Genomic DNA, 27,069 nt, shown 5'->3' with positions numbered 1-27,069 from the left:
CGAGGCTCTCAGGCTATTTCTCAATACCTAAAAGCATACAGTAGTATTAAAGCTGTATATATGCATGAATTACATACATATGTATGAATTACCTCTAGAGACGGTTTAAAAGATGTAACTCAGAATCAGTTTTCGAGGGATTCAGTTGAATAACTAACCAGCATCTTTGAAAATTTCACCTTTATGCTTTATAAAATTTTCATATATACCATATAAAAAGCCATACCATGTTAAAAGAAATTATTCCAAAGGCATTGTCATTTGATAAGACTGTTACAGTGACAGACTTGGGTGAGCCAAGCTTTATCTTTGCAGACGGTTTCTAAAATTAACAAAAAATAAGATATTAAATATGGTAAATATAGGCAAAAATAAAAGCATCTTGATTTTACTGTTTTAAATATTATTCTCTGAAAATTGTACATCTTTTTATTAAATATTACAGTAAAAATTATTTAAAGCAACAGAATGCACCAAAATAATTCTTCCTCATTTAGGAAGTATATTCTATATGGTCAACAGCAAAGTGAATGAAACAAACCTTTCGAATGATTACTTACAGTTTGGCAATCTACTAGGAATAGGGAACTAGGTTTGAAGCATGTAGGTCTGCCAAGAACTCAAAAATTATTCTTTTTTTTCCTAACACTTGTATAAAACTGAAACTTTGAAGCTATTATGTGAAGTGAGTTATCAACTAAAGGAAACTTATTATTTACAGTGTTGTAAAAATGAGCTACTACATTTACATGTCAAAAGAAGAAGGAAAAATATAGACTTCTACATTCACTGCCAACATTTCCCAAAATGTATTAAAAGCATAAAATTTTTCTTTACAGAACTGATTTCAAGCTTAGTCATGAACTGCTACCTTAAAAAAAAAAAAAAGAAAGAAAAAAAAAAAAAGGAATGCAGGCTCCTCATAGAATGACTCACGTGAGATAGAACCATATGCACAGATTTATCAATATGTTTTTTAAAAATGTTTGGTTGTTCAAAGGGAAGTCTTGTTTACCCTCTGCAGGACTGGAAATCATCCTGCTTTTTTTGCTACTTCCACCCTTTCTTGTAGGTGCAGTGTGTAGGAAAACAGGAAAGGCTGACCCTTCACAGTCTAATTCCTTGGCACTCCAGCACAACACCTTCAAATACCAACAACTGAATGCAGCGTTTGCTGAAGTTTCAGACTATGTCTATACTGCACAGCAATGTCACATAGACACCCACAGGAACAACAAAACTTTCTTAAAAGGAGCAATAAGAACCATCCTGGCTAGTCTCCAAATTTTAGTTCTTACCTATTAAGACTCAGACCCACAAGCATGACTGCACAGAGTTCTACAGAATACCATTCATTTCTGTCAGATTACATAGCATTTTCTGGGCAAACGGATAAATTGAAAAACTTAGACTTACTGGTAATGTCAAGTAAAATGTGAATGTCTCATCAGCCTCCGGAAGATCGTCATCACAGACAGATATATACACTGTTCGGTTTGTTTCTGTATCAGGTATAAATGCAGCTGCATATGTGTCAAAAAAGTCTCCTGTATCTTCTCCATAAAGCTACAATAAATGTCTAAAGGTAATAAAGTTGTCTCATTAAAACTTTACCAACTATCTAGTAGTATTTAGAACAGTGTGCTTCATGGCTGGCTACAGGCTCATACTTTTTCATTGCTGGAGATACATGCCTCTAAAATCGGTCAGTAATTTATTTGCAAGAATAGTTTAGCGTCACCACAGGATCTTTTTCATGATATATAATGTCTTACTTAATTCTTCCACGATAATCAGTTTCAGACCCAATAAAATTATTTCAGGAAAACAGAAAAATGAATTCTAGTGTCACAGTAATATTAGAGACTTGTTGTGTGATCCTTTTTGGTGACTTCTGTGGAAGTTTCTTAAAGGACAATGAGAAGAGGATGTACTGTATTTGTGTTTTGCAGGATGATATACCAGAGGTGCAAGAATTCTTCTTGGTTAATTTAACTTCAGTGGAACTCATCATGAACCATTCAACGTCATCCCCACCTAAGCTAGGTAAAAACATCTTATAGCAAATTATTTTTACTTTTCCTTTTTAATGGTTTATATTATATTACCTTGGGAGATTACCATTATTCCTCTTACTTACCAACTATGCTGAGATGAGACATGGTTATTTAGAAGAAACATCATAGAATATGAAATAGATTTATTATTACACTTAATCTCTTGCTTTTTAAACTCTGGGAAAATTTAAATTAATTTTCGTAGAGGAGTTAGTAATTATCAGTTGGAAAGGACAATTATTTGAAAAGTTTATTGGTGATTTTTTCATCTGATTTTCATTTACAAACTACAAAATGGAAAAAAAAAGTAAAAAAAAAACTTTATGTGGCTACTCTGCTCACTCTTTTAAAAAAGTCTGTTTTTATTCTTTTATCACTTTTAGGAAACATATTTTATGGTTTTCCTACTCTTGCAATGATCTTTATTATTTGCTTAGTCTGCTTCTCATTTTGCTTCTTCAGAATTCAGTAGAATAGTAGTCATTAGCTTTAAGAACTGTTGGATTATCCTGTGGTACTAAAGACTAGTTATATAATGTCAGACATCTTCTTTGACTCTTTTCCCTTTTCTTTGCATGCTTATAGAAGTGACTGAGTTAATTCGTTACAGATTGAAAGGTAACTTGCAAGACTCATTGCTGATTTGTGAATAGTTGAGTCTAAAATATGAAAGGAGTAGCATATAAGAATGAAAGATTCATCCAAACTAAACAGTGTTGTATAGTCTCACTTTCTCTTTGGCTGTCTCCTTGAACCATGACCATTTAACACTGATGTGACACTGCATTGGGTCAGCTTTACTTACAATGAGAAAATAATAGTTTTAAGTCATAAGGAAAAAATGTGTTCACATAACATGTCAGTGAATTCTTCTGGTAGAAGAAATAGCCTGACTCAAATACGTGTGTCCGCGTGTGTGTCTGTGAGCAAACTCTTACAGATCCTGGGTGAACAGATCTGACTTCAGGGTGACATGAGAAAATGCAGGAGTGAAGCAGAAATGTCTCTGATTGCCATTACTCCCTCAGGATTTGTAAACCTCAGTAACACTTCTGTTGTCTGTGTAGAGCTATTGCTCATCGTCATCTCTACCTCATAGTGACAGGCTTAGATTCATGGCAATAATCTTCTACTTTTGTTCAGTTTTATCTGAATTGATGGAAAAATGTATATGGATCTAAACATAATATACTTATGGCAGACTCGGTGAAGTCAATTTGGTTTTAGAAAGTAAGTTGAAGTTTATAAAAAGTAAACAAGTAAGTTAAGGTAGTTGTGTGGTGCGGTTGTCTGAAAAACAACAACCTATTTTCTGAGAAGTATTAAGTTTTGACTGTAAAGTTCTGGTCTCTGAAGTTAGTAGACTTTTCTGACATTAACCTATTATTTGGTGTTTTTCACACTGCAGTGTATTCAATTACGATTTCAGGCTAATTGTAAATACCTGTATGTCTTTATGGAGCAGTAGAATATTACAGTATGTGAACACCCCACAAATAAATTAATAGTTGTGTATTTGTAGTGAAATCTGAGGTGTGCCATTAGAATGTATGATGAGGCACTGAAGCACAAATAGAAGATGAAATGCTGAATCATTTATTATTCTTCCTCATTGTCTTTCTCATACTCAGAATGGCAAATGCAAAATATTGAATGTCATTGTAATAAACACTTATAGTGAAGACAAATTAAGATTCCATCGCAAATCTAGACTTTATTATTTTCTAATGTTTTATGTGCTGTTTAACTTTCTACATTTTCCTTAGTCTTTTTTTTTTTTATGCATTATTAAATATTACAGTGCTAATTCAAGACGCATTATTGCACTTCTAGTAGTAAGGACTCTTTCCAGTTATCTTGCCCACTCCCATTTTCTCCTACACATTTTTTGTAAAGACACTGTAATATTAGTACCGATTGAATAAATGCTTCTGTGATTCTTGAAAATCAAGAAAATTGATTTTATTGTTCTTTAATTTTTGTCTTTCTGTTTTGCCTTTTAGATGTGGAAGGTTTAGCTTCTCAAATTGTTATCGATGCTAATGATGGTGTAAGAGGAGTAATTGAATGGGAAGGTACCAAGTAAGTCTCATCTTCCTTGAAGAACTTACTGTGCCAATTAGTGATTGGTGTTGCCCATTTTCTTTCTAAAAGTAAAACTCCTGTTAAAAATAGGGCCATGTCTTTGAGATGGTAAAGTAATCATTCAATTCAGCTGAACTAGAAAGTGGGATTCCCACACTGAAAACAAAAATTCACTATTCATCTAATCAGAATTCTTTTACTTATTACTACTTTCACTGTTGTCCTTTTATATCACCAATTTGCCTAACCTCCCCAGCCTGCATCAACTCTTCCAGCCTCACCATTCATGTAAGCAAAAAACAAAACAAAACAAAACAAAAACCTCATGTTACTTAATTCAATTTAGATAAGAGAAAAAAGGTAAAAAGGATGCGTTAGAGAACTATAATGTAGGGAATAATTCAGAGTGAAAATGTAATAAAAATGTACTATCTTTTTCAAAAGAACATAATCAGTGAACATTGAGAATTATTCTTTTTATTTTAGTTTTGAAGTTAGTGAATCTCATGGGAATCTGACAGTAATGGCTTACCGAAACAGAGGATCATATGGCAATGTGTCTGTATTTTTTTATGCCCAAAATTTGGAGGCCCAGCTGGGTTTGGATTTTAATGTAACCTCAAGGGTAAGAAGCAACTCTAAATCTAGTACTTTTTATTCTTTCAGCTTCCGTAAAAGAATATCTTCTTGATTATTCTGCAGAATGATCAGTAGTGATGCTAGATGTTTCAGCTTGTTTCAGTTGCTTTGGTAATCTAAATAGAATGAAATAAAAATATTCTTATTCTTACTATTTATTTCTTTTTTAAAAATATATTTTTTAATATAAAGCAAAATGTAAACTTTCAAACATCGATTTCAAATTTAATTTTGATTAGACATACAAACTTTTTCATAGACTATTTTTGCAACAGGACTTTCAAAATAAATTATTCTTTCTTGTCCTCATTCTGTAATGTGCTGAACCTTTATATTTCTGATTCAATCAGTTTATAAGGAACAGAGAATATGGCTCTTCCTATGCTTTCCCTTCCTTCCTATTTCACAGAATTCTGTTTACCGTAGTCAAAAATTTCTGTGTGATATTAACTGATGTAAGTATTCGGTGCTTTATGTGTTTCAACGCTAGACTCTTTTTTTTGCTGATGGAGAAAGGCATAAATCTGTTGATGTCATGATTTTTGATGATGAGATTCCTGAAGGTGATGAGAAGTTCCAGTTAATTTTAACAAATCCATCTCTGGGGCTGGAATTAGGGGAGAACACAACAGGTAAAACTTAGTTTTAATGTTCCATTTCTTTAGAATTCTGTGGCACACATTTTAATTCCACTTTTCTGAATAATCATATTTCAGAAAGCACCATTGTCCTGCTATGGTGAATCTTTATACTCCTTTGGAAGGTTCTGAAACATCCCTGTGAAATCTGTGCAATTAAAAAGTTTATATGTAAAGCAATGAATCAGAAAGCACGAAGATGAGTTTTTCAATGTGTACTACCTCACTGAACTGAGGTCTTTTTAGAGAGTTCATAATCCTTTTCTAGGAGAGACTATATTCTTCCTGTCTAGAGATCTTCCTAGTTAAAGTGAAATGCCTTCCCATTCTCTTCAGGTAATGTCATGGACACATAAGCATTATATACACACTAAAGGAAGAATGTATTTGTGTTTATGTTATGTATTATGTTACTATATATGTATATTTATATTTTACTGTGTTAACCAAAGAATATTTTCATTATTTCTTTTTCAAAAGCTACAATTACTATACTTGCCAATGATGATGGCCATGGAGTTTTGTCATTCAATAACAGCAATCACTTCTTTCTGAGAGAGCAAACATCTATCCATTTGATGGAAAGTGTTGCAGTATTGAATATTATCAGAGAACCACCTCAGGGAATATTTGGCACTGTGACTGTTCAGTATCTTGTAAGTGAGATTAACTCTTCAGAGGCAACAATGGATTTGACCCCTTCTCAAGGATATATTGTGCTCGAAGAGGGAGTCAGGTTCAAGGTAATATGCTAGTTATTACCAGAGAAGTCTAGGAAGCTTTTTTTTTGGAAATATTGGAAAGATTTCAGAAATGTCTGTGCTTTATCTTCTGTTTATTTTTTCTACTTCTTTCATTCATAAAGTGAATTGAGTCATGAGCTGTGACTGATTTCCTGTTATTATCTGATGTGGAAGTGTGTGAAAATTAAATGGGCTCATCTTTAGGTGTTTCTTAGTTTGTAAGGGTTGAGGTAAATTGAAAACAGTACACTATAGATAACGTTCATGTGTGCTTTGGAACAGTTCTTTTTATGTAGTCAATCTATAGCTGAAATGCAAACTTACTTTAAATTAAAGTGATAATTTGCAAGCCTAATAGTTAAGATCAAAGTAAAAATCCCATTCTGTAATTTAACATTTTAGTTAGTCTGAACTAAACAGAATGTGCTGCAACAAATACAAAAAGTAGAACAGTTGTCTGTCTTAGGATTGGAAAATAACTTAAGTATTAAGCTCACTGCCTCTATACTGTCCTCACAAGAATGTCAGCTACAAAATGAACTAGCTTAAGTTTGTGAATCCTGACTCTTCTAAGGTTTAATCACAATTCGATTTATTTATTTTTGCCAGTAAAGCTGGTGAAGCTAGTGTTAGCATATTACAGGCAATAGGATAGAAACTGAGACAAACTTTTCTTGGAAACACTGGTTTTCAATTTCTGGCCTTTAGATGCATTTGGAATCACAATGCAGCAGATCTATAAGAAGTTGGAGCCTTCTTAATATAGTTGGTAAATATGGTTTATTGTGGAAATGAACAGAAATATAAAACATTGTAAATTTTGTATTATTTCCAAATGCATCATCACTAACTTTTTATTTTGTACAGCAAGGCTATGCGTACCTATGAAATTTTTTGCTTGTTTGAGTAGTGTGAAGGATGACAGTGAGCCCCAAATGAAAGTGAAGCACTTAGCTTTCTCTAGATTGCTCTTTGCTAGTTTGAGATTGCCTTTAGAAGACCTGATCTTCATCCACAGTGGTGTAGGAGAGGGAAAGAAGCATCGAGAGGAAAGAGTATTTCAAATCTCTCACTATTCTTGCTTTTTTTTTTCCTTTTCCTTTTCTTTCTTGACAGCACCAGTAGTGAGATTACCCTGTTTCCCTGAAGATAGCTTAGCTGCCAACTAAAATAAATTAAAACCAACTTAACTGATTACACTTATAGCTGTGTTGTGAGTATAAACTACCCAAAAATGTATGGAATAAATAGAGAACAAAAGTATGAAATTAGGATCAAAAACTTCAGAGGATCATAGGATGAGAAAAGAAAGAAAAGAGAACAACAACAACGAAAAGTGAATATGCTCATCTTAGTGTTGCACCAATGGAGGCCACTAGATGGATGGCTTTAGAACCTCAGTCTGAACTCAGTCTGAGCTTGCCTCAATTCTGTCCTCTCCAGCTTCATGAGCTGCTCTTCTCCTGCTATGCTATCCAAAGCCTTATAGTGAAATAAATTTAAAAAAAAGGTAGCACATTCTGATAGAGCTGTGTCATCATCTGTTATCATGTCTCAATAACATTGTATGCTTGTTTTGTTATCAGACGCTGCATATTTCTGCGGTACTAGATGAAGAACCAGAAATGGATGAGCACTTCATTGTCACCCTGTTCAATCCAACTGGAGGAGCCAGACTAGGCACGAGAGTGGAAACTATGATTACAATATTACAAAACCAGGCTCCACTAGGGCTTTTCAGCATCTATACAGTTGGAAATAGGTACTTTACACTGATCAGTAAAAAGGAGATAGTTGCTCATACTCCAAAGAGATAATATTTCTCTACAATTTTGTTTTTGATGGATCGCATTAAAGAAATTCAGCAACCCAATTTGTAAATCTGTAACTTTGAAAGGTATTGTGAAATACTATTACTGCTAAACAAAAGAGTAGAAAAATGCATAAAAAGGACTATTCATAATCCAAAATTTCAATTTATTTATTATTATTTTTCTTTATAAACTAATACTTCACTAGTGCCTACATATTCCACTGATAGTATTCCATGTTAAAAGTTCCAAACCTCATATCAGTGTCCAGGAAGTCATACGTTTTATAATTTACTTTCATTTTTAAACCTGTAAAAAATATACTTTCACTGAAGGCTGTTTTTCAGAAGCAAGTGACACATATGGACTGCCATTTTTAAAAACCATTCAGCTGAAACCATACAGATTAAATAAATTTACTATTTAAATAAAAAATGTATGTATGCTATTTTATTAATACATTGATATTTAGAGTTAATAATTTATATTAATATTTAATAATAATATTATCTAAACATTTATTACGTGAATTTAATATACTTAAATTTCAGTCTGTTTAAAGATTTTGTTGAATTGCCTATGATTTTGCATGATTGTAGTAAGGATCATTGGGAAACCCTAATTAATGTAGCTACCAGTCCATCAGATACTGAAACCTGTTATTAATATTTTCTTTTTATTTCTGTTGTATATTCTGCATCTGGAATTGTACAGTAAAAATCTTATTTTTATTACAGCAATGAATATACTATAAAATAATTTTTTCCTTATTTTTATGATTCTCACATTTAGGACAAATTTCATCATAATTGAAGAAGCCAACACTACAGCTTATTTGAAAGTTTCACGGAGTAATGGGCTTAACGTTTCTGTGAGCGTTGAGTGGGAGACATCATCAGATACTGCATTTGGCATCAGTACGTTCACTTTACAGAGAATGTCCACTGCTTTTGTAGAAGTGGAGATAGTAAGAGAGTAGCCAAGCATACAGGAGATGTAGCTTGGGAATGTAAATTCAAGTATTCAGACACAATTCAGTTAATATTTTCCTATGTAAGATTTAGTAGATAAAATACTTTAGCTGCTTAAGAATCACCTTGTCATCAGCCACTTCTGCCAGTTTCAGTAATCTCTATTTCTGTCTTTGCTGCTAATTTGAACATTATTGTCACTAGCCATTTATTTATTTATTTATTTGTGTGTGTGTAATAAAATTTGTTCCGTACTACTTGTAACTCAGGATCTTTCTAACACAGTATAAATGACATGTGACATGCAAGAGTCTAGCTCCTGGAGTTTAGTTCTGACAAGACGGTGCTTAGGGACCGTCTTGGAATAAAAACATGAACATGTTGTAAATGGGGAACAAAACATGAACATTTTGTAATTTGTCTTTTTTTTTTTTTTTCTTTACTACTTGCTATCTAGCTAATTCTCTTGTTAGCTAAATTCCAAGATCAATTATTATGAGTCAGACTCAAATTGCCTATATGTCTTCCATGTGCAGTTGTAATGAATGAAAAATACATTTACTGCTTAACTCTCATTATATCCTTAGCATTGTAACATTTCTATGTATTTATATACACTTATAACAAATACTAAGACACAACTTCATCATTTCTCATACTAGGTCTGGCTTTGGGAGGTAAATAATGGGAATGGGGTTAGAAAAGATATCAAGAGTAATATAATAGTAAATAGTGTTTTTATTTTATTTTATTTTATTTTATTTTATTTTTTACTATATTGCAGGGGGTGGTATCAGTGTCCTATCTGTCTTGCAAAGTTTTGTGGAAGAATCAGCATCTGGTTGGTGTTTCTTTACCTCAAGAGAAATCCTGTACGGTGTTCTGTTGCGTATGCCTCCAGCTTTGTTTTCTACTGTCTACCAGTGGAAAGGAGTATTTGTTCCTGTTGAGGTAAATGTTTGTTTTTGAACACCAGACATGCTAGTTAATAAGGAATTTAAGTCACAATCTTACTTTTTTTTTATTCTTCTTGCAGAATTTCAGTATGTGGAATCCTACAAGTTGTGTGTCTTTCCAAATTGGAGCCTCTTCCTACCTTGTGGTTACTCATGGAGGAGCCACACAGGGAGCTTCTAACAACAGTGTGTATGCATTCATGGCTGGACACAGATTGTTGTGGGTAAATCGATTTTAATTTTAAAATCTTAAAATAGTATGGGTTGGCAAGGACCAAGGGAGGTCCTCCAGTCTGGCCATGTTTTAGAAAAAAGCACTCTGTGTGACAAGAGTTAGTTTTGTGTCCTAAAATACTACATAACTTCAGTGATGTAAGTTTGTCATAGTTAGTTGTTTACATTGTTTGTATTTTTTATATATTTACATTTGAGGGTGCAGGGAGGATTACCTGGGAATCACAGAATCACAGAATTGTCTAGGTAGGAAGAGACCTCCAAAATCACCTAGTCCAACCTCTGACCTAACACTAACAAGTCCTTCACTAAACCATATCACTAAGCTGAACATCTAAACGTCTCTTAAAGACCTCCAGGGATGGTGACTCAACCACTTCCCTGGGCAGCCCATTCCAATGCCTAACAACCCTTTCGGTAAAGAAGTTTTTCCTAACATCCAACCTAAACCTCCCCTGGCGCAACTTTAGCCCATTCCCCCTCGTCCTGTCACCAGGCACGTGGGAGAACAGACCAACCCCCACCTCTCTACAGCCTCCTTTAAGGTACCTGTAGAGTGCGATAAGGTCGCCCCTGAGCCTCCTCTTCTCCAGGCTGAACAACCCCAGCTCCCTCAGCCGCTCCTCATAAGACTTGTTCTCCAGACCCCTCACCAGCTTCGTTGCCTTTCTCTGGACTCGCTCGAGCACGTCCATGTCCTTCCTGTAGCAAGGGGCCCAAAGCTGAACACAGTACTCGAGGTGTGGCCTCACCAGAGCCGAGTACAGGGGCACAATCACTTCCCTAGCCCTGCTGGCCACGCTGCTTCTTATACAGGCCAGGATGCTGTTGGCCTTCTTGGCCACCTGGGCACACTGCTGGCTCATATTCAGCCGACTATCAACCAATACTCCCAGGTCCCTCTCGGCCAGGCAGCTTTCCAACCACTCATCTCCCAGCCTGTAGCTCTGCTTGGAAGTGGGGGAAGAAATTCTCAAGCAATCAAGTCATAGAACATTTTCTGGAAAATGTATGATAAGTTATGTTAATTCTGTAAATTAGTTGCTTATATATATATATATATATATATAAAATATAAAGTTTTAAAAGCTATTTCATGTATAGTTTTATACATAATTTTGGAATTCTTAACATTCTATGCGTACTTTTTCTCACTATATACAATGTAATATAAAATGTATTTGTTTATATACATATGTAGATAAACATAGTCACCCTCATATTTCCCTTGCAGATACAGACTCTTTCTGTTCTGGATACCAGACGTGTGAAACATTTTGCCGTGGAGGAAGAAGACTATTTGATTATTGTGAGTCACACAAACAGTTCCAGTTCCATCCAGGTTTGAATATTCTTCAGTCTTCTCTGGCTTTAATGTGGGTAGTTTGCTTATTTCTGAAAGGATAATGAAAGGAAGTAAATCTATAAGCATGTATTTCTGACATATTATTTTTGTTTCTATTGGAAATTTATAACAGTTAAAATTCCAGACTTGTTTGGATGTATAAATACTCTCTACCTGAGTGTACAATTTACATCTGGTTTGTTTTTATTGCTACTGTTATTTCAGTTTTGAAATGTAGCATGTAAACAAAGAAGTAGCTTCTGAATATAAACCTGTTCCTCTGAAGAGCAGGCACAGCTTCTTGCAGTAGGGTTAATTACCAATTACTGAGGGAACATTGTCATAATATATGCATTTTATAACACCCTCTGCGATAAGATGCTGTTGTTACTCCAGCAGATGATATTTGCAATAATACAGAGGTTGTATTAGTAGAACGAGTAGCTATGCCTTATTGACAGCATTCTGACAATATAATTTTGTATAGGACTTCTCTGAAAAAACATAAGAACATAAGAAAATGTTAGAGCCACAGTACTAAGCCAAGCTGCTTCTGGGATTTGTGGATATCTTCAAAATCTGTTACCTACAATAGCCTAAAAAAGTGACCAGTGACCTAAATGATTGTCCTGAGTACATTTATAGCTAGCTATCTAATAAACGACTTCATGATGGTGAAAACCTATTTTTAATGGGTGTAGGAGCTCCTAAAAATACCAGTGATGATATGTCAGTGCTTTGTGTATGTTGACTATGTTCATTTACAGAAACAAACAAACAACAACAACAACAAAAACACACAAATTGCATTACGTGATACATTTTTATCTGAAATCTTTTAAGGTTTTCATTAGCTGAACTAATTGGTTGCTAGGAAATGTATGCCATCAGTGGACTGGTTTGCGGATTGGATTAACTTGTCTGTGGGAGTTTGATATTTCTATGGTAACAGTTTCTTCATTCTGCTGTGATATTTGATCTGTGTCTGATTGTCTGTTCCTTTTCTTCCTCATTAGTCTGCCTTAATCACAGTGAATGAGCCCAGGGGCAGAAATGAATTTGTGCCGCTCACTCTAATTAGAGAGAGGGGAACCTATGGGACGGTCGTCATAACTTTTGAGGTGAGTTTATCCAAAAGACTTCATACAGTAGTCTGTTGGATTAAACTGAGAGGCTGTAATCATAATTTATTGAAGTGTTTGCAAAAGGGGAAGAAGGACAAAATACCTACATCTACATTAGGTAGATCTGTTTCATAAAAGGGATTCATATTAACCGTCATATAGAAAATACTGTAATTATCTGACTGTTTAATTGACTGTTTAACGTTAAGAGGTACTAGAGAAAACCGAGTATATTCTGTCATTTAGAAAGGTACGTGAGGCAACATCAGTATGTATTACTAGAAAATAATGCATATTAAGTATGTAAGAAGTGTCTTATCTAAGTTTTTTTAATTTTTTTAAAAAATATTTATTTTACATACAAATATTCAAGTGAGTCTTTAATGATTATCCCAACTTTGAACTGTGAGTGCTCAGGATTTGGTGAATTTCTGTATCTATAATCATCTGTATCTTGATCTCTATCTTGAATCCCCTGCAAATGAAGCTTTTGAAATAATTAATCATGTTGAATACTTATCCTGTTATTTACATATGTGATTTGAATGTGATACAATTACTGACTTCATTGCTTTCTTTTTCTTATCTAGCTCAGACTCTATTATTTACTTTAAAATTATATATAAAATCTTTCATATAGATATTTCTGTACTAGTTGCCTGGTCCTATAGGGTAAGGCTTTAATCTAGACCTCAAAGCTTTAGTCTAGACCTGTCAAAACCAGAAAAGCTTTGCACTGGATTTTATTAATACTAAATATAGCATGAATAGTTAAAGTACTGAATATGATTCTCTGTGCAATTTTTTGCAAATATGTTTGTTTTAAGGTACAGTAAATCTTACTCTCTGGACAATTACTTAGGTCTGTCTCACATCATTATATATGTATGTTGAAAAATAATTTACAAAATGTTCTAAAACCAAAAAATCCCATATGACCTTTAAGAGGCTTTGTAGTATTTTGAGTTTGACTGTTAAATTTAGTATCTTTAATATCACAAGTTAAGATAGAAGGGACACAAAACCAGTAAGTACTATTACTTTGTCTTGGAATTTATTATGAAATACTATTGATTCAAACTGAATTTGCATGAATATCCTTTCTGTAATATGAAAGAGTCAGTTATGCATCAGAATATACTAAAGAGTCCCCATAGGCCTATATGGAAGTAGTTTTCTTCCTCTTATTCTGGAAATACGGGATTTCTTCAGAGTGGTTGTTCTGACTTACACTGTCTGCCAGAAAAGAGCAGATTTTCACAACTGAATGTTCATGTAAGTTGTAAGTTGGAGATGGCTGAACAGATAGTCATTTGTTATGCAAGTCACACTGCATATTGGTTATTGTACTTGCACTGGATTTGTATTCCTGCTTTATAGACTTCTCATCAGACAAATCAATTCTTTGCAGATAAAAGATGGTCCAAACCCAGCTGAAGAAGACCTAAGTCCAGCTAAGGGAAATATTACATTCACACCTGGGAGATCAAAGCTGATTTATAATTTAACAGTGCTTGATGATCAGGTAGGAACAAGCTGACTTCATCTTAGGCTTTGATACGTAGAAGGTTAACTGAAGTTCTGGAAAGACTTAGAGTAATAAGTTACAAAAAGGCTTGGCTTAAATAAGGTTAAAAGCAGTTCTATTTGATGAAGTGATGTTAAATTTTGGCTCTCTGGTCTATTATTTTTACTCTTTCCAAGCTCCCTCTTTAATTCTCATCAGTGAATAGTTTTAGTTTATGTGCATATCCTGGCTGAGCAGACATGTTATCTTTGTCACTAAAGAAAGAATATTACACATTGAAGATTCACAGGGAAAAGGCAGATTCAAAAATATTTTTTGTCGTTGTTTGTTTGTGGTTTTTTTTTTTCAAATATGTTTCAGGGTAGAAACATATTTGAAAAAATCCTAAAAATAGATGAGATTCCTGAAACAAACATGCAGTCTTGTGGAAAGCATGAATACTAGGTGATAATTAACATTTTTCTGTTTTCAGATTGGCCAATTGAAAAAAAAAAACAACACACACACAAAAAAACCAAACCAAAACAAAAAAAAACCACAACATAACTCATAGGTTGTGAGGCTTTCTTTTTATCTCAGAGTAAACAAAACATTCTTCTAATTTGCAACTTGTGATTTTCCTTTTTTCTTACCTGCACTTTTCTTTTGTGTTTTTCTTTTCCTTTATAATAAGCTTAAGAGGGAAAACTGAGACATCAAAATAAGTATATATGATGCAAAACAACTTAGTAAGAAATTCATAAGAAAACAATAATGGTGAAAGGTGTGTGTCTCAGAAGTGAGCACAGAACTGTAAAGCAGCTTGTTTCCTTTTTACTCTTAGTTATAAAAAATGTCCTTCCACATTTCTACTGATACTCTAGTGTTAAGAGGCTGTGCCAACCTGGGGTGCTGAAGTGTAGAAACATCTCTTTCCAATTCAATGTAATATTTCAGTGACTTACACACAGAAATAAATTATTAGGGTCTTTTCTCTTGGGAGGATGTGATTTTATTTATTTTTATTCTGAGAAATGCTCTCAAACTTCTGTTTCTAAAAGTTTGATCTGTATTTGGTGTGTCTAGTCAACGTCTTTCCACTCTTTGAAAGTCTTTCACAAGTGTATGTGAAAGATGAATTTTGCACAAAAACCTTTATTGATGATGATGATGATAGAGTTCACAAGAATCCAGTAACACTACTGTCAGAACTTAATTTGAGCTTTTAGGATCTGAGTTAGGGAAATCAATGAAACAAGTATTTTTCTGAATTGTGCAGCCTTACAGAAGGTAGGGGACTGCAGTTCTGATTTCCACAGCTCTGCATTTATAGTACTTTTCCTGTGCAGGTTTCCTTTTTAAGTATAATTGCAACTTTAAGAGAAAATTAAAGAGGCAAGGCAGCACTGGAAATCATTTATACTATTATATTCGAAGTTTGACTCATGTATTTATTGGTCAATCATGATGTAATTGAAAGCTCCACAATGCCTTATTTATGTAGGATACTAAGATTTTATCTGCAACTAAAATGGCATGTACGTTCTGACTGTCAAATGCGTATTTTTGTACTGCAAGACAGTATATGAACTAGTGAACTAAAACAAGCGTAAGTTAACATCAATTTTAATAAGATAAAATAGGAAATAGTAGTGTAGGAGAGAGGTGACAGAGAGCTTGCAAATCTCACGCTGGAAAAAAAAACAAACAACCTGCATCAGTCAATAATATTATGCAAGTTTAAGTGCCACAAGTCAAACAAGGGACAAAATTGGCCTCAGCTACAAAGACAGCGGCGTGCATACCCTTTGTGCCCTGAAACAGGATCTAAGGGTGGCCAATTAACAAATGTGTAAAAAGAGAAGAAATATTGGACCACAAGGAATTCTGAACTTTTTTTGCTCAGTAAACAGAACTACATGGAAAGGATTCATCAGCCCTATAACAAAGCAATGCCATTAGTAACACATAAGCAATTTTGTTGTGGAATTTATCTCAGAAGCAAATAATACTGTTTTTTCTGAGAGTCCACAACAAGAATGAGATGTGAGGATCTTATGTAATATTTAAATATTTCCTTCTAATCTCTCTGTATTAATAAAATAATGATATTTTCCAGTTAAACAGACTTAGCCTATCAAGACTGGGGAATAAAATGTAATAATATAAAGTAAAAAATATTAAATTCTGCAATTCAAGGCTTATAAACCCTTCTTTTTTGTCTGCTGCATCAGTTATTAGAGACTAAAGAGCTAAAACTAAAGTGCAGTTCTAAACAAACCACATGTAGAAATGCCAAAGTCTAATTAATAGATAAGCATCAGCAAGCACATTCTCAGAGCTGTGACTGAAGCTGTGCTGGGAATGTGAGTCTGTCTGAAAGTAGGAACTGTTCTTTTTCCCGTTGAATAGGAACAAAAGGGCCAAGGTAGGTTGTGTTCATATGTTGTTCCTCTGTTCTTTCAGGCATGCATAGATGTAAAATGGTGTTAACATCAGCAAATAAAGATGTCAGACTAAATAACTGTCAGGAACACTTGTGTCCAAGCAGAGCAACTTCCACAAGTTGAGTTTGGATCTCCTCACACTCTCTAGTTGGAAAGAGAGAGCTTCATCTGATTCTTGCCTAGTTTTTGTTTGCCCTTTTTTTTTTTTTGTCTTTTCCCACTTTTTCATATTTCCATAGCATAGAAGTATGTCTTAGAAAATGGAAACATTCAATTTTGAGAAGGGATTTTCAAAGTTGCAAGCGAGTTTCTTTTTGCCTGTTTATTTTAATGTGAAAAGGGTTGTAATGTTTGTATTATTTCCCTTTATTGCTAAATATACATAACATATTTCTAAGTAAGTGTTCTGCATATATTTGAAATGGGACTTACACCCTGTTGCTACTATTATTTTTCCAGATACCTGAAAATGATGAATTGTTTGTTGTTCATCTCAGGAGTGTGGAGGGAGGGGCTGAAATCAACACCACAAGGAATTCTGTTCAGATTAATATTAAGAAAAATGACAGCCCTGTGCGATTTGCTCAGAGCACTTACATGGTGCCTGAGGAAGTCGAAATGCTCACAATTCAAGTGATTCGTGGTAAGGATGACAGTGGAAAATTAATTGGACCTGATGAATGTGAAGTCTCCGTCAGTTACACCATCATAACTGGGAATTCAACAGCACACGCGCAGCTCAATTTAGACTTCCTAGATCTTCAGCCAAATACAACTATTGTCTTCACACCTCTAGTTCATGAAGTATATATGAAATTCAAGATCCTTGATGATGCCATACCAGAAATTGCTGAGACCTTCCAAATTATGCTCCTTAAGGACACGTTACAGGGAGATGCTGTTTTGGTTAATCCATCTGTTGTTCACGTCACCATCCAACCAAATGATAAACCCTATGGAGTGCTTTCAATCAACAGTATCCTGTTTACTCAAACTGTTATCATTGATGAAGACCAAATTTCAAGGTACTACAGATCTTCAAACAGTATCTCGTCATGTTAAGGGATTTGTTTGGCACTGTAAAGCATCCTTAGGATTTCACTGACAGTAATTATAAAATCAGTAGTGAAAAATTAATATAGAAATCACCTAGTGTGTAATTATTATAAACGATATAGAATTTTCAAGGGAGAAAATGTCTAATTATGCAGAAGTATTTTAATATTTATGAACTATATATGAGAACTGTAAATATTTAATGACATTATCAAAATACTGAAAAACCCTTAATCTAAAAGATGGATCAGTGAAGTTGTGATGCGGCCACACACCCATTCATACAAGTGGAAAATATATTTCAGGCTTCCTTTCCCAGTAAATCTTTGTCTATACTGTATTTAAAGTCAGTCTCTGGTTAAAAAATGGTGGTGAGTGTCTTCTGTGAAGTACTGAATACCCATAGACTTCCAAAAAAGTTAAATACATGTAATTTTACAGATAAATTAAAAACAAATCTCCACACAAATCTTTACAAGCAGAACTAATATCTATACAATATTGCCAGTTTTAGTAAAAATGTCCACTGCTAGCTAGTGATGGTGGTTCATCCCCAGAGAAAGAGGTAATGTATCAACCTATGATTTTATGAACAATTTCTAGTATGTAGAGCCCAGCACTTCAATATTCACTTTTTTTTTTTTTCTTTCTTATACACAGATACAGGAAACGTGACATTTCCATAATCACAAATATTGATAAATTATATTTCAGTGCATAGGCAAATAGTTGAGTCACTTTATTTTAAATAAAATCATTATTTAAACACTCATGCCTGACAATTGTATTTTGATATAGTCCATAAAACAGTGTAGAAATTTAGTTGAGAAAAAGTTTTCTGAAATTTAACATCTTTCCTGAGAAAAAATATAAACATGCCAACTTTCCTCTTCTCAGTATCTTTCTTACTGTAAACAAAATAAATTTTAACTAATGTCTTTAGATATATTACTCATGTCTTTATGTATATTATCTCATGAATAAGCAACCTGAGAAAAGTCTACTTCTGTGGTATGATTTCACAAATTTTAAGTCCTGACTCAAATGTCAGTAGCAGCAGTTAATATCGATTCCACTGAAGTCAGTATAAATCTGCCAGGGAACAGATAGCTAAGTAAACCGATATTAATTATAATTGCATGTTACAGATTTTTATTTTCATTCAAAACCACAGGTTTGAAGGGATCACGATCGTAAGAAATGGTGGAACACATGGAAATGTTTCTGTGACCTGGGTCATAACTCGAAATAGCAGTGATCTGTCACCTGTGACTGCAGACCTTGTTCCAGAGACCGGGGAGATACATTTTGATCAAGGACAGATGCTGGTCACACTTTCACTGACCATTATTGATGATAACATACCAGAAGAAGCAGAGCCCTATCTTCTGAAGCTCTTAGCTCATACAATACAGGGAGGCGCAGAAGTCAGCGAACCATCTGAGGTAAGTTTGATTTCAGAACTTGTTTTGAGGAGGTGATAGATAATAATTAGGGAGTAGGATTAGGATTAGGATCCACCAGTTTTGGTGGATTGGCTAAATTGAAGTAGTTGTGCTTGAGTTTAAGTGAAGCAAGCTGATGTATTCTCAGTATAAAGAGCCACATCCAAAGTCTTTGGCTTAACATATTTTATAAGGCCAGACCTATTTAATGCAGTAGCATTTAGCTTAGAATATTCCCATCATAAATATCATTGCATAACTGCTATCTTGATTGGTTGCTTGCTAAGAGAAGGTTGAGCATTTATTTTCACTTGCTTATTTGCTGTAGGTACTGGAATGTTTTACACAGAGTAACAGCTTCAAGAGGATGGCTTAGTGATTAAGACTAACCTCTGAACTTTTAAATAAGGGGTAATTAGCATTACTGACAATTCTGTGACTCAGGTCCCTACTTTGCTTTTTGAACATATGATTGGAATGAATTTGGTGAATTAAATGATTTTTTCACAGTCTGAAATATATTCAAATTATTCACTTTGGCTGCTGAACCAAAAATCAGTTATTCAAAGCTCATTCTGACATAGATGAGGCATAGCAGGAAAGTTGCTGCTATCAGTGGTGTGCTGCTTGTGCACAAGCAACACTTTGGGGCTGTCAATCTGATTTCTTTCTTGAGTGCCAATTCACTAACGATAAAAATGTATGATGACAGTCAGGACATACTTTCATGAAAACGTGAAAACTGTGGTGTATATTAATTGTAGCATTGAGTAAGTGATGCTGTTTTCTGTTTTGCAGCTTTTGTTTTACATTCAGGACAGCGATGATGTTTATGGCGTAATAAAGTTTTATCCTTTGGAGAATCAGAAGATTGAAAGTAATCCAACAGGACGCTTTTTATCCTTGAGTTTTGTAAGGGAGAAAGGAACAGTTGGAAATGTGCAGTTAGTTTATACTGCACTGTATATTCCAGCTGGAGCTCTGGATCCTGAGAGAGCAAAAGATGGCATTCTAAATATGTCTAGAAACAGCATCCTCCTGTTTCCAGAAGGAAAAACACATCATACTTTGAGTATACCAATAAGAAAAGATGCATTTCTTCAAAATGGTGCTCATTTCCTCATACAGGTATCTCAGCTGTTTTTTTTTTGTTTTTGTTTTTTAGCTTATTTAATATGAGGAATATGATTCAATAATTGATCCTTCCCCTTGACTGTAATTTAAATGACCATTCCTGTAAAAAAAAAAAAAGTGCTTAGCTCTGAAGCAAAGATTTTCTTATTTAAAAAGACATCTTTCATAACTATGCTATAAAGTTTTCTATCCCTAATCATTAGTAATTAAACAAATTTTAAAACTAAAGAGGATTCAGGTACTAATCATGGAATTTATCAAAATGAGATCAGCGTTGTCTGTTGCTTGCCCCTTGAAGCATGTTTCTGCTTGGCCTCTGACTTGGAACGTGAAAAAAATAAGGTTCTTAAAATTAAATTACTGAAGCAGGAAAAATTTCAGAAATGACATGCAAGTAAATGTATCTTGGGCTTGATACAGGTCCTTCTCCAGCAGGTCATCCCCCAGCCTGTACTGATACTTGCGGTTGTTCCTTCCCAAATGCAGGACTCTACACTTGCTCTTGTTAAACCTCATCTGGTTTCTTCCTGCCCAACTCTCCAGCCTGACCAGGTCCCTTCCAACCCCTACAATTCTGTGATACTGTGATCTTTGCTCTTCCAGCTGAACTATTCTAAATTAAAAAGGGTCAAATATACATTATATATTATATGTATATTATATTGCATTTATATATAAATTTGTTAGGAGAACTTACTTTTTTTTTTCCCTGTATAGTTTTCTTCACTTTTTTCTTTCCTTTTTTTTTTTCTATCTCAATTTGTAAAAGATAACTTTTATCATCGTTGAAGGTGTTGATGTTATATCCATGAATTTCAAATTTGCCAGGTTTTATATTTTCCTTATAGTCTACCAAAGACGTTGTAATCACTTCTAAGACCTTTGAAAGATTTCCTCCCTCCACATCCTTCTCCCTACATTCTCTTACAGGAGGAATAATGAGAACAAAAAGTTTTGCCAGAATTATATTGTTTATCTAATATGCAATTTTATTTATTTATTTATTTATGGCATTCACAGTTAGATTAGGAATTGCCTTCTGAAATACTAGAACACGTTAGTATGTTTTATGATTGCAAGAGGTTTGAGAGATCCACAAAATTCTTAAATGTCTAATTCCATGTATTCAATGTTTTTTTTTTTTTTTTTTTTTTTGTCCTTTGACTGTAGTCAAGACACACATCTGATAAATATTTCAGAATGTTCAGTCATTCCAAGCACTTTGCCTGGATTTTCAAACTGTAGATTCCAATCTGTTTTTTTTTTTTTCTGTACTTTCTCCATGAACTATAAATAAAATCTTTGTTTGAAGAAATTAAATCAGAGGAGCTTTCCAGCTCAAATAATTAATTTAGAAACTCATAGAGAAGGAAAACACCACTATTTATCACTGTGACAATCCTTCTGCATCGTGAATAAATGATAATCTCAGTGAACATGTTTAGAATGAGTTGTACTTAGGCAAAATAAAGAATTGACTCAGGAATCAGCAGAGAAGCAAATGAAACTGTAGGATGAATAAAGGTACAGGAGATAATGTTAATGTGAGATATATTCCTTAGTGACACCTTCAATTAAATAACGTGCTGTAATCAGAGATGCGGTTTTTGGTATAGCTAGGAAGATTAACTCTGAAAATTAAGCTCATAAACTAATTGTTATTGTTCAAATAACTATATATTTTTTTCTCTTTGTACTGGTTTCCTTTAAAAGGTACTAAAGGAAACATTGCAGAAAGAGTAAAATCTCTGTTCTTTATTGATTATTACTTTATTCCAAAGGTACCATACAGGATCCAAATACAGCATACACTTTAAATAGAGCAAATTGTTTTGGCTGTGTAGTATTTCAGAAAGTTTACTGAGCTAATAACCGCACAATGGTGCACTTTCATCCTGTTAATTGCAGAATCGGGGCCTATGCTAGGAGAAAGCTCAGAAAAGAGGAGAAACAAACAGTGCCATCATCTGTTCTTCAGACTTTTGATAACAAGTTGGAATGGTTGAGAATCAGTTACTAAATACAGTATTTGTAAAACATTTCCATCTATCATCAGATAAATGTTCATGCATATTTCTGGGTGTTACTCAAGCAGTTGTGGAACAAAATATGATACAGCCCACATATTTATAGAGTTTGGTTTCAAGAACTGTAAGACTTTAAAAATCATCTTTTGAAATGGTGAACCATGATTACTATATGAATTTAAGAAAGGCCACTATTTTATCCCCAAAAAATAAAGCTTTACTCTATGATAACACCTGATAACTCCAAGAAAAAATGTCAGTGGGAGTTTATGCCCCAGTGAAATGTTCACAGAAATATATGCAAATCTGTTATGGAAACATTTATTGTAATGATGCATGTAGACAGAATCACATGGAATAAATAATATTTAAAGGAAATAATTAAACAGGCAAGTTCTGCTTTCCTTGGTGTGTCACTACTGGTGCTGGGCTTAGCGAGTGATGCTTCCCTTTTAAAGAAAAGGATGAAAAAAAATCTATTTCCTCTTAGTATCTATAATCTATCAGAAATGCAGTGACAAGTAAAATACAGTTTTGAAATACTGTACTGAATTTAAATTCTTAATGTGGCTCTGGTAGTTCTTAGATAGAGAATTCCTTAAAATTTTGTGGAGAGGAAAGAAAAGTGGATTATTATTTGGCTGTTTGATCAAGGGCTGTAAATTATTATGACTTCAGTGATTTCCCTAGATTTTTATCAATGCAAGCCACAAAAAATGATGTTAGACAATTGCCTATGCTGCTCATCAATGACTGTTGTTAATAGCTCTAGTAATGTATCAGCTGATCTGGAACAGAGTCTCTCTCTCTGGCTTGATCTGTGTTTAATTACATACACTAACATGATTTGTCTGGGAGGTGTACCATTCTGCTGACAGCTCAACAATATCCACTTAATTTCTTTGACATGTCTACTTACAAATTTTTATAACAGCAGTGCTATCAGTAGGAAGAATTTGCTCTGGAGATGTATACTTCCTTTATATGAAAATTACTCTGAAATGTCAGAACTGTTCTGACTTGGTGCTGAGGCTTCTTATTTCTCACTTTTCTTTTACTTTTTCCTACAGCTGGAAGGAGTTGAACTGGTGAATAGAATTCCTCTAGTCCCATCTGTGAGTCCTAGATTAGGCGAAATTCGAAATATTTCTTTGAGGATTACTCCAGATATTGCAAATGGAGAAATAGGCTTTATTAGCAATCTACCGATTATTCTTTCTGAACCAGAAGATTCCCCTGCTACGCTGGTAAGTAAGCCTTTTTATATTGTCTTTTGCTATGGAAAACTTATTTGGAGAAGGTGGAGTTTGCTGTATTCAGTGTAGCATTTGACAATTAATGTGAGGAAAAGCCTTCCTGTAAGTTCTGTCTTATCCTAAATATTCTCTTCTTTAAAAAAAAAAAAAATGCTCTGAAATAATCTGTTACTGATTTCCAGAGAACTGAGATTGGTCTTTGCTTTCTGTGTAAGTATCTAAAACCAGTTAGCCCTTGATGCTCACACAGAGCAAAAGATACTGCAGTTAGTCTCTCTCACCAATTGCGAGCATAGTCATGTAAAGTAGGACTGAGACAAATCCTGAATAAGATAGATCATTTCCCATTCTCAAATTAGAACTGGCCAAACTTTTGTTTTTATTATTATTTATTCAAATAGTAATTTGCAAGGGAGTAATCGGTTTTGCATCTACTTTTGCAAGTCACAACAAATTAATGTGTTTCACAGGTTTCCATTGCATTGCATCGAGATGGGACTGATGGTCAAGCAACTGTGTTCTGGAGTTTGAAACCCTCTGGTCCCAATCAAAAGGCGGTAACACAGGATGATATAAGTCCTTTTAACGGCTCCGTGGTTTTCTTATCTGGACAAAGTGATACCACAATTAACATCACCATTAAAGCTGATGATGTACCTGAAATGAACGAAACTGTGTTATTAACTTTGGACAGGTATTGTACCCTATTCTCTATTCATATGTATCAGCTGCAGTACTCAATTTATGCATAACAGATTAGCACAGTGTTAATTACATGGTATTGCTTGCATTGTGTTGATATGTGTCTGAAGAAATAGTGGGCCCTTGTTTCAGACTGTGTATGGGTTCTTTGACTGGAGATCAATGTAAGAAACCATTTTGCATTTATTATCTAATGACTTAACTGTTTATATTTTCATGAAAATTCTGTATGCTATTTAGAAAGTTCTTTCAGTTTTGATCTTTTTTATAGCTCTTGGTTTTAACACTTTTTTTTTTTCGGAAAAATAATATTTAGTAAGATAATGGGAAAAACTAAAGTGAGAACTAAAAAGCAATGCAGAACTTTTTCTGTCAGAAAAAACATTTATAACTTGGGTGTCACTGTAGAATTAGACTTGCAGTTTGTTTGATCTGCATGTTCAATATTCCTTGATAATTAGATACTTCTGTCAGCTCATAGCCCCCAGAATATCCCAGTGTGACTATTATTGCAGTCTTCTGCTAATGAGAATGCAGTGGGGTTTCTGAAGCACAGTGTTCTGGTCTCCCTTCTCATCTAGTGGAGGATTTTAGGATAACAGGCTGTAAGGGCCCTCAGGTGATACTATTATCTGCATGTGAACACTGTTCAGAAAACTTAAATTAGTTTATAATCAGGAGTCTTTTCCCTCTTTGAGTTACTAACAAGAGTGTCTTGGCTATATCGTCTGTCCTGCTTCCCACAGCTCAGTTACATAAGTAAATACAGAAATACCACCACACGTGCTCTTGTATTACCTCCTATTTGTCTAAGGTACATTTTCCACTTTTACTGAAAACATACTACAGTGGTCTGCCAGCACCAGCTTCCACACTGAACATCTACTACTTACATAGTCCTTACCTTATGCAGAAGAAGTATTTTTATTCTGTACAGGAAGCGTAGGCTAGCTCTTAGATATCCACAACAGATATCCACAGTGATTCCACATTAGCAAACAATAGGCAAGAAGCTCCTCACGCTGTTGTTGATCACTAGAAGATCCCATTTCAGAAAACATGGTTTTCGAACATCTTTATGGCACACAGGGAAGATGTTATTCCTTTGCGGGATTGGCTTGCTTGATTAAAAGGTGGCTGGTTAATGCATGTAGTTCAGAACTAGTTATTTTATTCTACCTTGGCTACTCATTACATTAAAAAGGCAATCCTTTTCAGAATAAAAACAGAGACTATTGCAAGCAGTTCTCCGCTTTCTTTCTGTGGGAGAAACTGGTTTGTCTCAAGGAATTTTTTTAGAGTCTCTGGCACAAAGGGGGAAACTAGGATTAGAAATGATGGTTCAAGTTTTGAGTGTAAGGTGGCCAAGAATGCAGAGTGGTATTGAGGTAAACAAGTAAGTAGATAGAAGTAAGCAGCATGAAAGGGTAACTTTTTTGATTCACGTGTGTGAAAGTACAGTTTTCTGCCATTTATCCTGAGTTACAACTGTAGGCTATACCTTGAAAATGGTGGCTGCAACAGGGATTGAACTGGCAGCTGAACAAATACAACCAGTGTTCTGCTTTTGCTGTGTATGGTGCAAGCCGTAGGCTCTGTTGATCATGAAGTGGATGGTGAAAAGTGTGCCAACAGTAAGCAGCTTTCCCACACTTGGCAGGGTCAGAGAGTGAACCGAGGAACAGGTGGTCTGTCCTGGAAAAAGAAGTAAGCAAGGAGGAGATAGAATCTGAACTTTTCTCTAGACCTTGGTAGCATCCCTCACTTCAACTAATTAGCAGAAGCCAAGAATGAAATGACTGCAGAGATCATCCTTTCAGTACTAGACATGACTCTTCAAATTAGGGTTGAAGGATACTGGCAGGGTTACGTGTACGCCCGTGCTATTGCTTTCAGCCTGGTTGGTATTTTGTGGACAAATAGAAGATTTCAGTTTCCGAGGCTGGCAGCCAGCACCTCACAGCAGTAGTGAATGAGCATGAAAACAAAGATGCACTGTGCTGTAGATGTGCTTGTACTGTTCCGTAAATTGTAGCATAAGTCAGCGAGAAAAGAAAGCATGTAAGAACTTTAATGAAACTACAGACATAGACATATGTTCATAAGCATTCAATGTATTGCAATTATTAATAGCACGGGTAAAATAATCAAAATAATTAGTTCTAACAAGGATGTATTATTTACGGCTTAGTGGTATTGTCAAGGCAGTTCAATTTTAAATAAGCTTTAAGTGCATCCATAACTATATTTTTTCCAAGCCATTAAAAACAATGTTATCCTTTCTTGCTTTATGCTCTCTATACTTAGACCACAGATATTAAAACTAGCTCTGAATTTTGTCCACAAACTGGAGGAAAATGTATAACATGAAAAATATGATTCCAAAGAACACAGATGAGTAATGATGAGTAATGAAGGAGCAAGAGAGTCTTGTATCTGCTGAAGCTTCTTTATATTTTCTTTTTTTAGGAGCAGATTCAGGTTGAATGCCTGCCCTATCTGAATAGGCCTGAATTGAGACCAAGCATAAATAAAACCAGATGTCTGTAGTGAAATCTATGTGAGAAAGGAAAGACCTTGGTCTTCTTGATGAATGTAGGTGGAACAGGCCATGGAAATTGTGTGTGTGCTTTGTGAGAGCATATATGCATACTAGGGCTGTTCATTTTACCTGGTAAGCACAAACAGAAATCAGTTTTTTTTAAATCTGATTGCTGTTTTTTCCTTCTACACAACGTAATCTCTCACTGGCAGTTATCAGCCCCCCAGTTAAGGTGCAGACAGCTATCAGTTTGGCACCTGGCACAACCAGAGGGCCAGAACCTGCAGGGTATGTGGGCTGGGGACGTGGCCTGTGTTTGTGCTCATGAGTGAGTGGTGGTGAGACTGAGA

At 34.6% G+C, this 27,069-nt stretch overlaps 1 protein-coding gene and 1 pseudogene across 4 annotated transcripts in view; one reads left to right on the top strand and one right to left on the bottom strand.

Annotated features, from left to right (window-relative positions):
* The window catches only part of LOC310891618 (adhesion G-protein coupled receptor V1-like), a 74,517-nt pseudogene extending 71,374 nt beyond the window's left edge, over positions 1-3,143 (bottom strand). Inside the window, exons 1-3 of the transcript in view lie at positions 3,078-3,143; positions 1,417-1,566; positions 227-322 (exon numbers count right to left, since the gene is read on the bottom strand). The product of the transcript in view is annotated as an adhesion G-protein coupled receptor V1-like (transcript). The remainder of the gene's footprint in view (positions 1-226; positions 323-1,416; positions 1,567-3,077) is intronic.
* On the top strand, positions 1,637-24,814 carry LOC310891616 (adhesion G-protein coupled receptor V1-like). 3 transcript variants are annotated; one of them, XM_083853862.1, is made up of 14 exons: positions 1,637-2,046; positions 4,061-4,767; positions 5,272-5,413; positions 5,900-6,162; positions 7,749-7,924; positions 8,766-8,890; positions 9,729-9,895; positions 9,981-10,124; positions 11,369-11,476; positions 12,496-12,600; positions 14,015-14,128; positions 17,017-17,582; positions 18,788-19,058; positions 19,857-24,812. In XM_083853862.1, the coding sequence occupies exons 2-14, from the start codon at positions 4,666-4,668 to the stop codon at positions 20,235-20,237; spliced, it is 2,664 nt and encodes an 887-aa protein (XP_083709988.1). In that variant the 5' UTR covers positions 1,637-2,046; positions 4,061-4,665; the 3' UTR covers positions 20,238-24,812. The 3 variants fall into 3 exon arrangements, with proteins under 3 accessions (XP_083709988.1, XP_083709987.1, XP_083709989.1); XM_083853861.1 differs by lacking the exon at positions 1,637-2,046 and having other exon boundaries at positions 3,529-4,767; XM_083853863.1 differs by lacking the exons at positions 1,637-2,046; positions 5,272-5,413 and having other exon boundaries at positions 3,533-4,767; positions 19,857-24,814.
* The last annotated feature ends 2,255 nt before the right edge of the window (positions 24,815-27,069 follow it).

The sequence above is a fragment of the Anser anser genome (assembly GCF_964211835.1).
Source record: "Anser anser genome assembly, contig: HAP1_SCAFFOLD_198, whole genome shotgun sequence".
Classification (NCBI taxonomy): domain Eukaryota; kingdom Metazoa; phylum Chordata; class Aves; order Anseriformes; family Anatidae; genus Anser; species Anser anser.
This window is presented reverse-complemented; position numbering and strand designations above follow the sequence as displayed.

Excerpts from the sequence above, each read along its gene's own strand:
- LOC310891616 (XM_083853862.1), top strand. The coding sequence starts at position 4,666 with ATGGCTTACCGAAACAGAGGATCATATGGCAATGTGTCTGTATTTTTT. Across the intron at positions 6,163-7,748 it reads AAGAGGGAGTCAGGTTCAAG|ACGCTGCATATTTCTGCGGT; the intron begins GTAATATGCTAG and ends TTTTGTTATCAG. Across the intron at positions 12,601-14,014 it reads CGGTCGTCATAACTTTTGAG|ATAAAAGATGGTCCAAACCC; the intron begins GTGAGTTTATCC and ends AATTCTTTGCAG.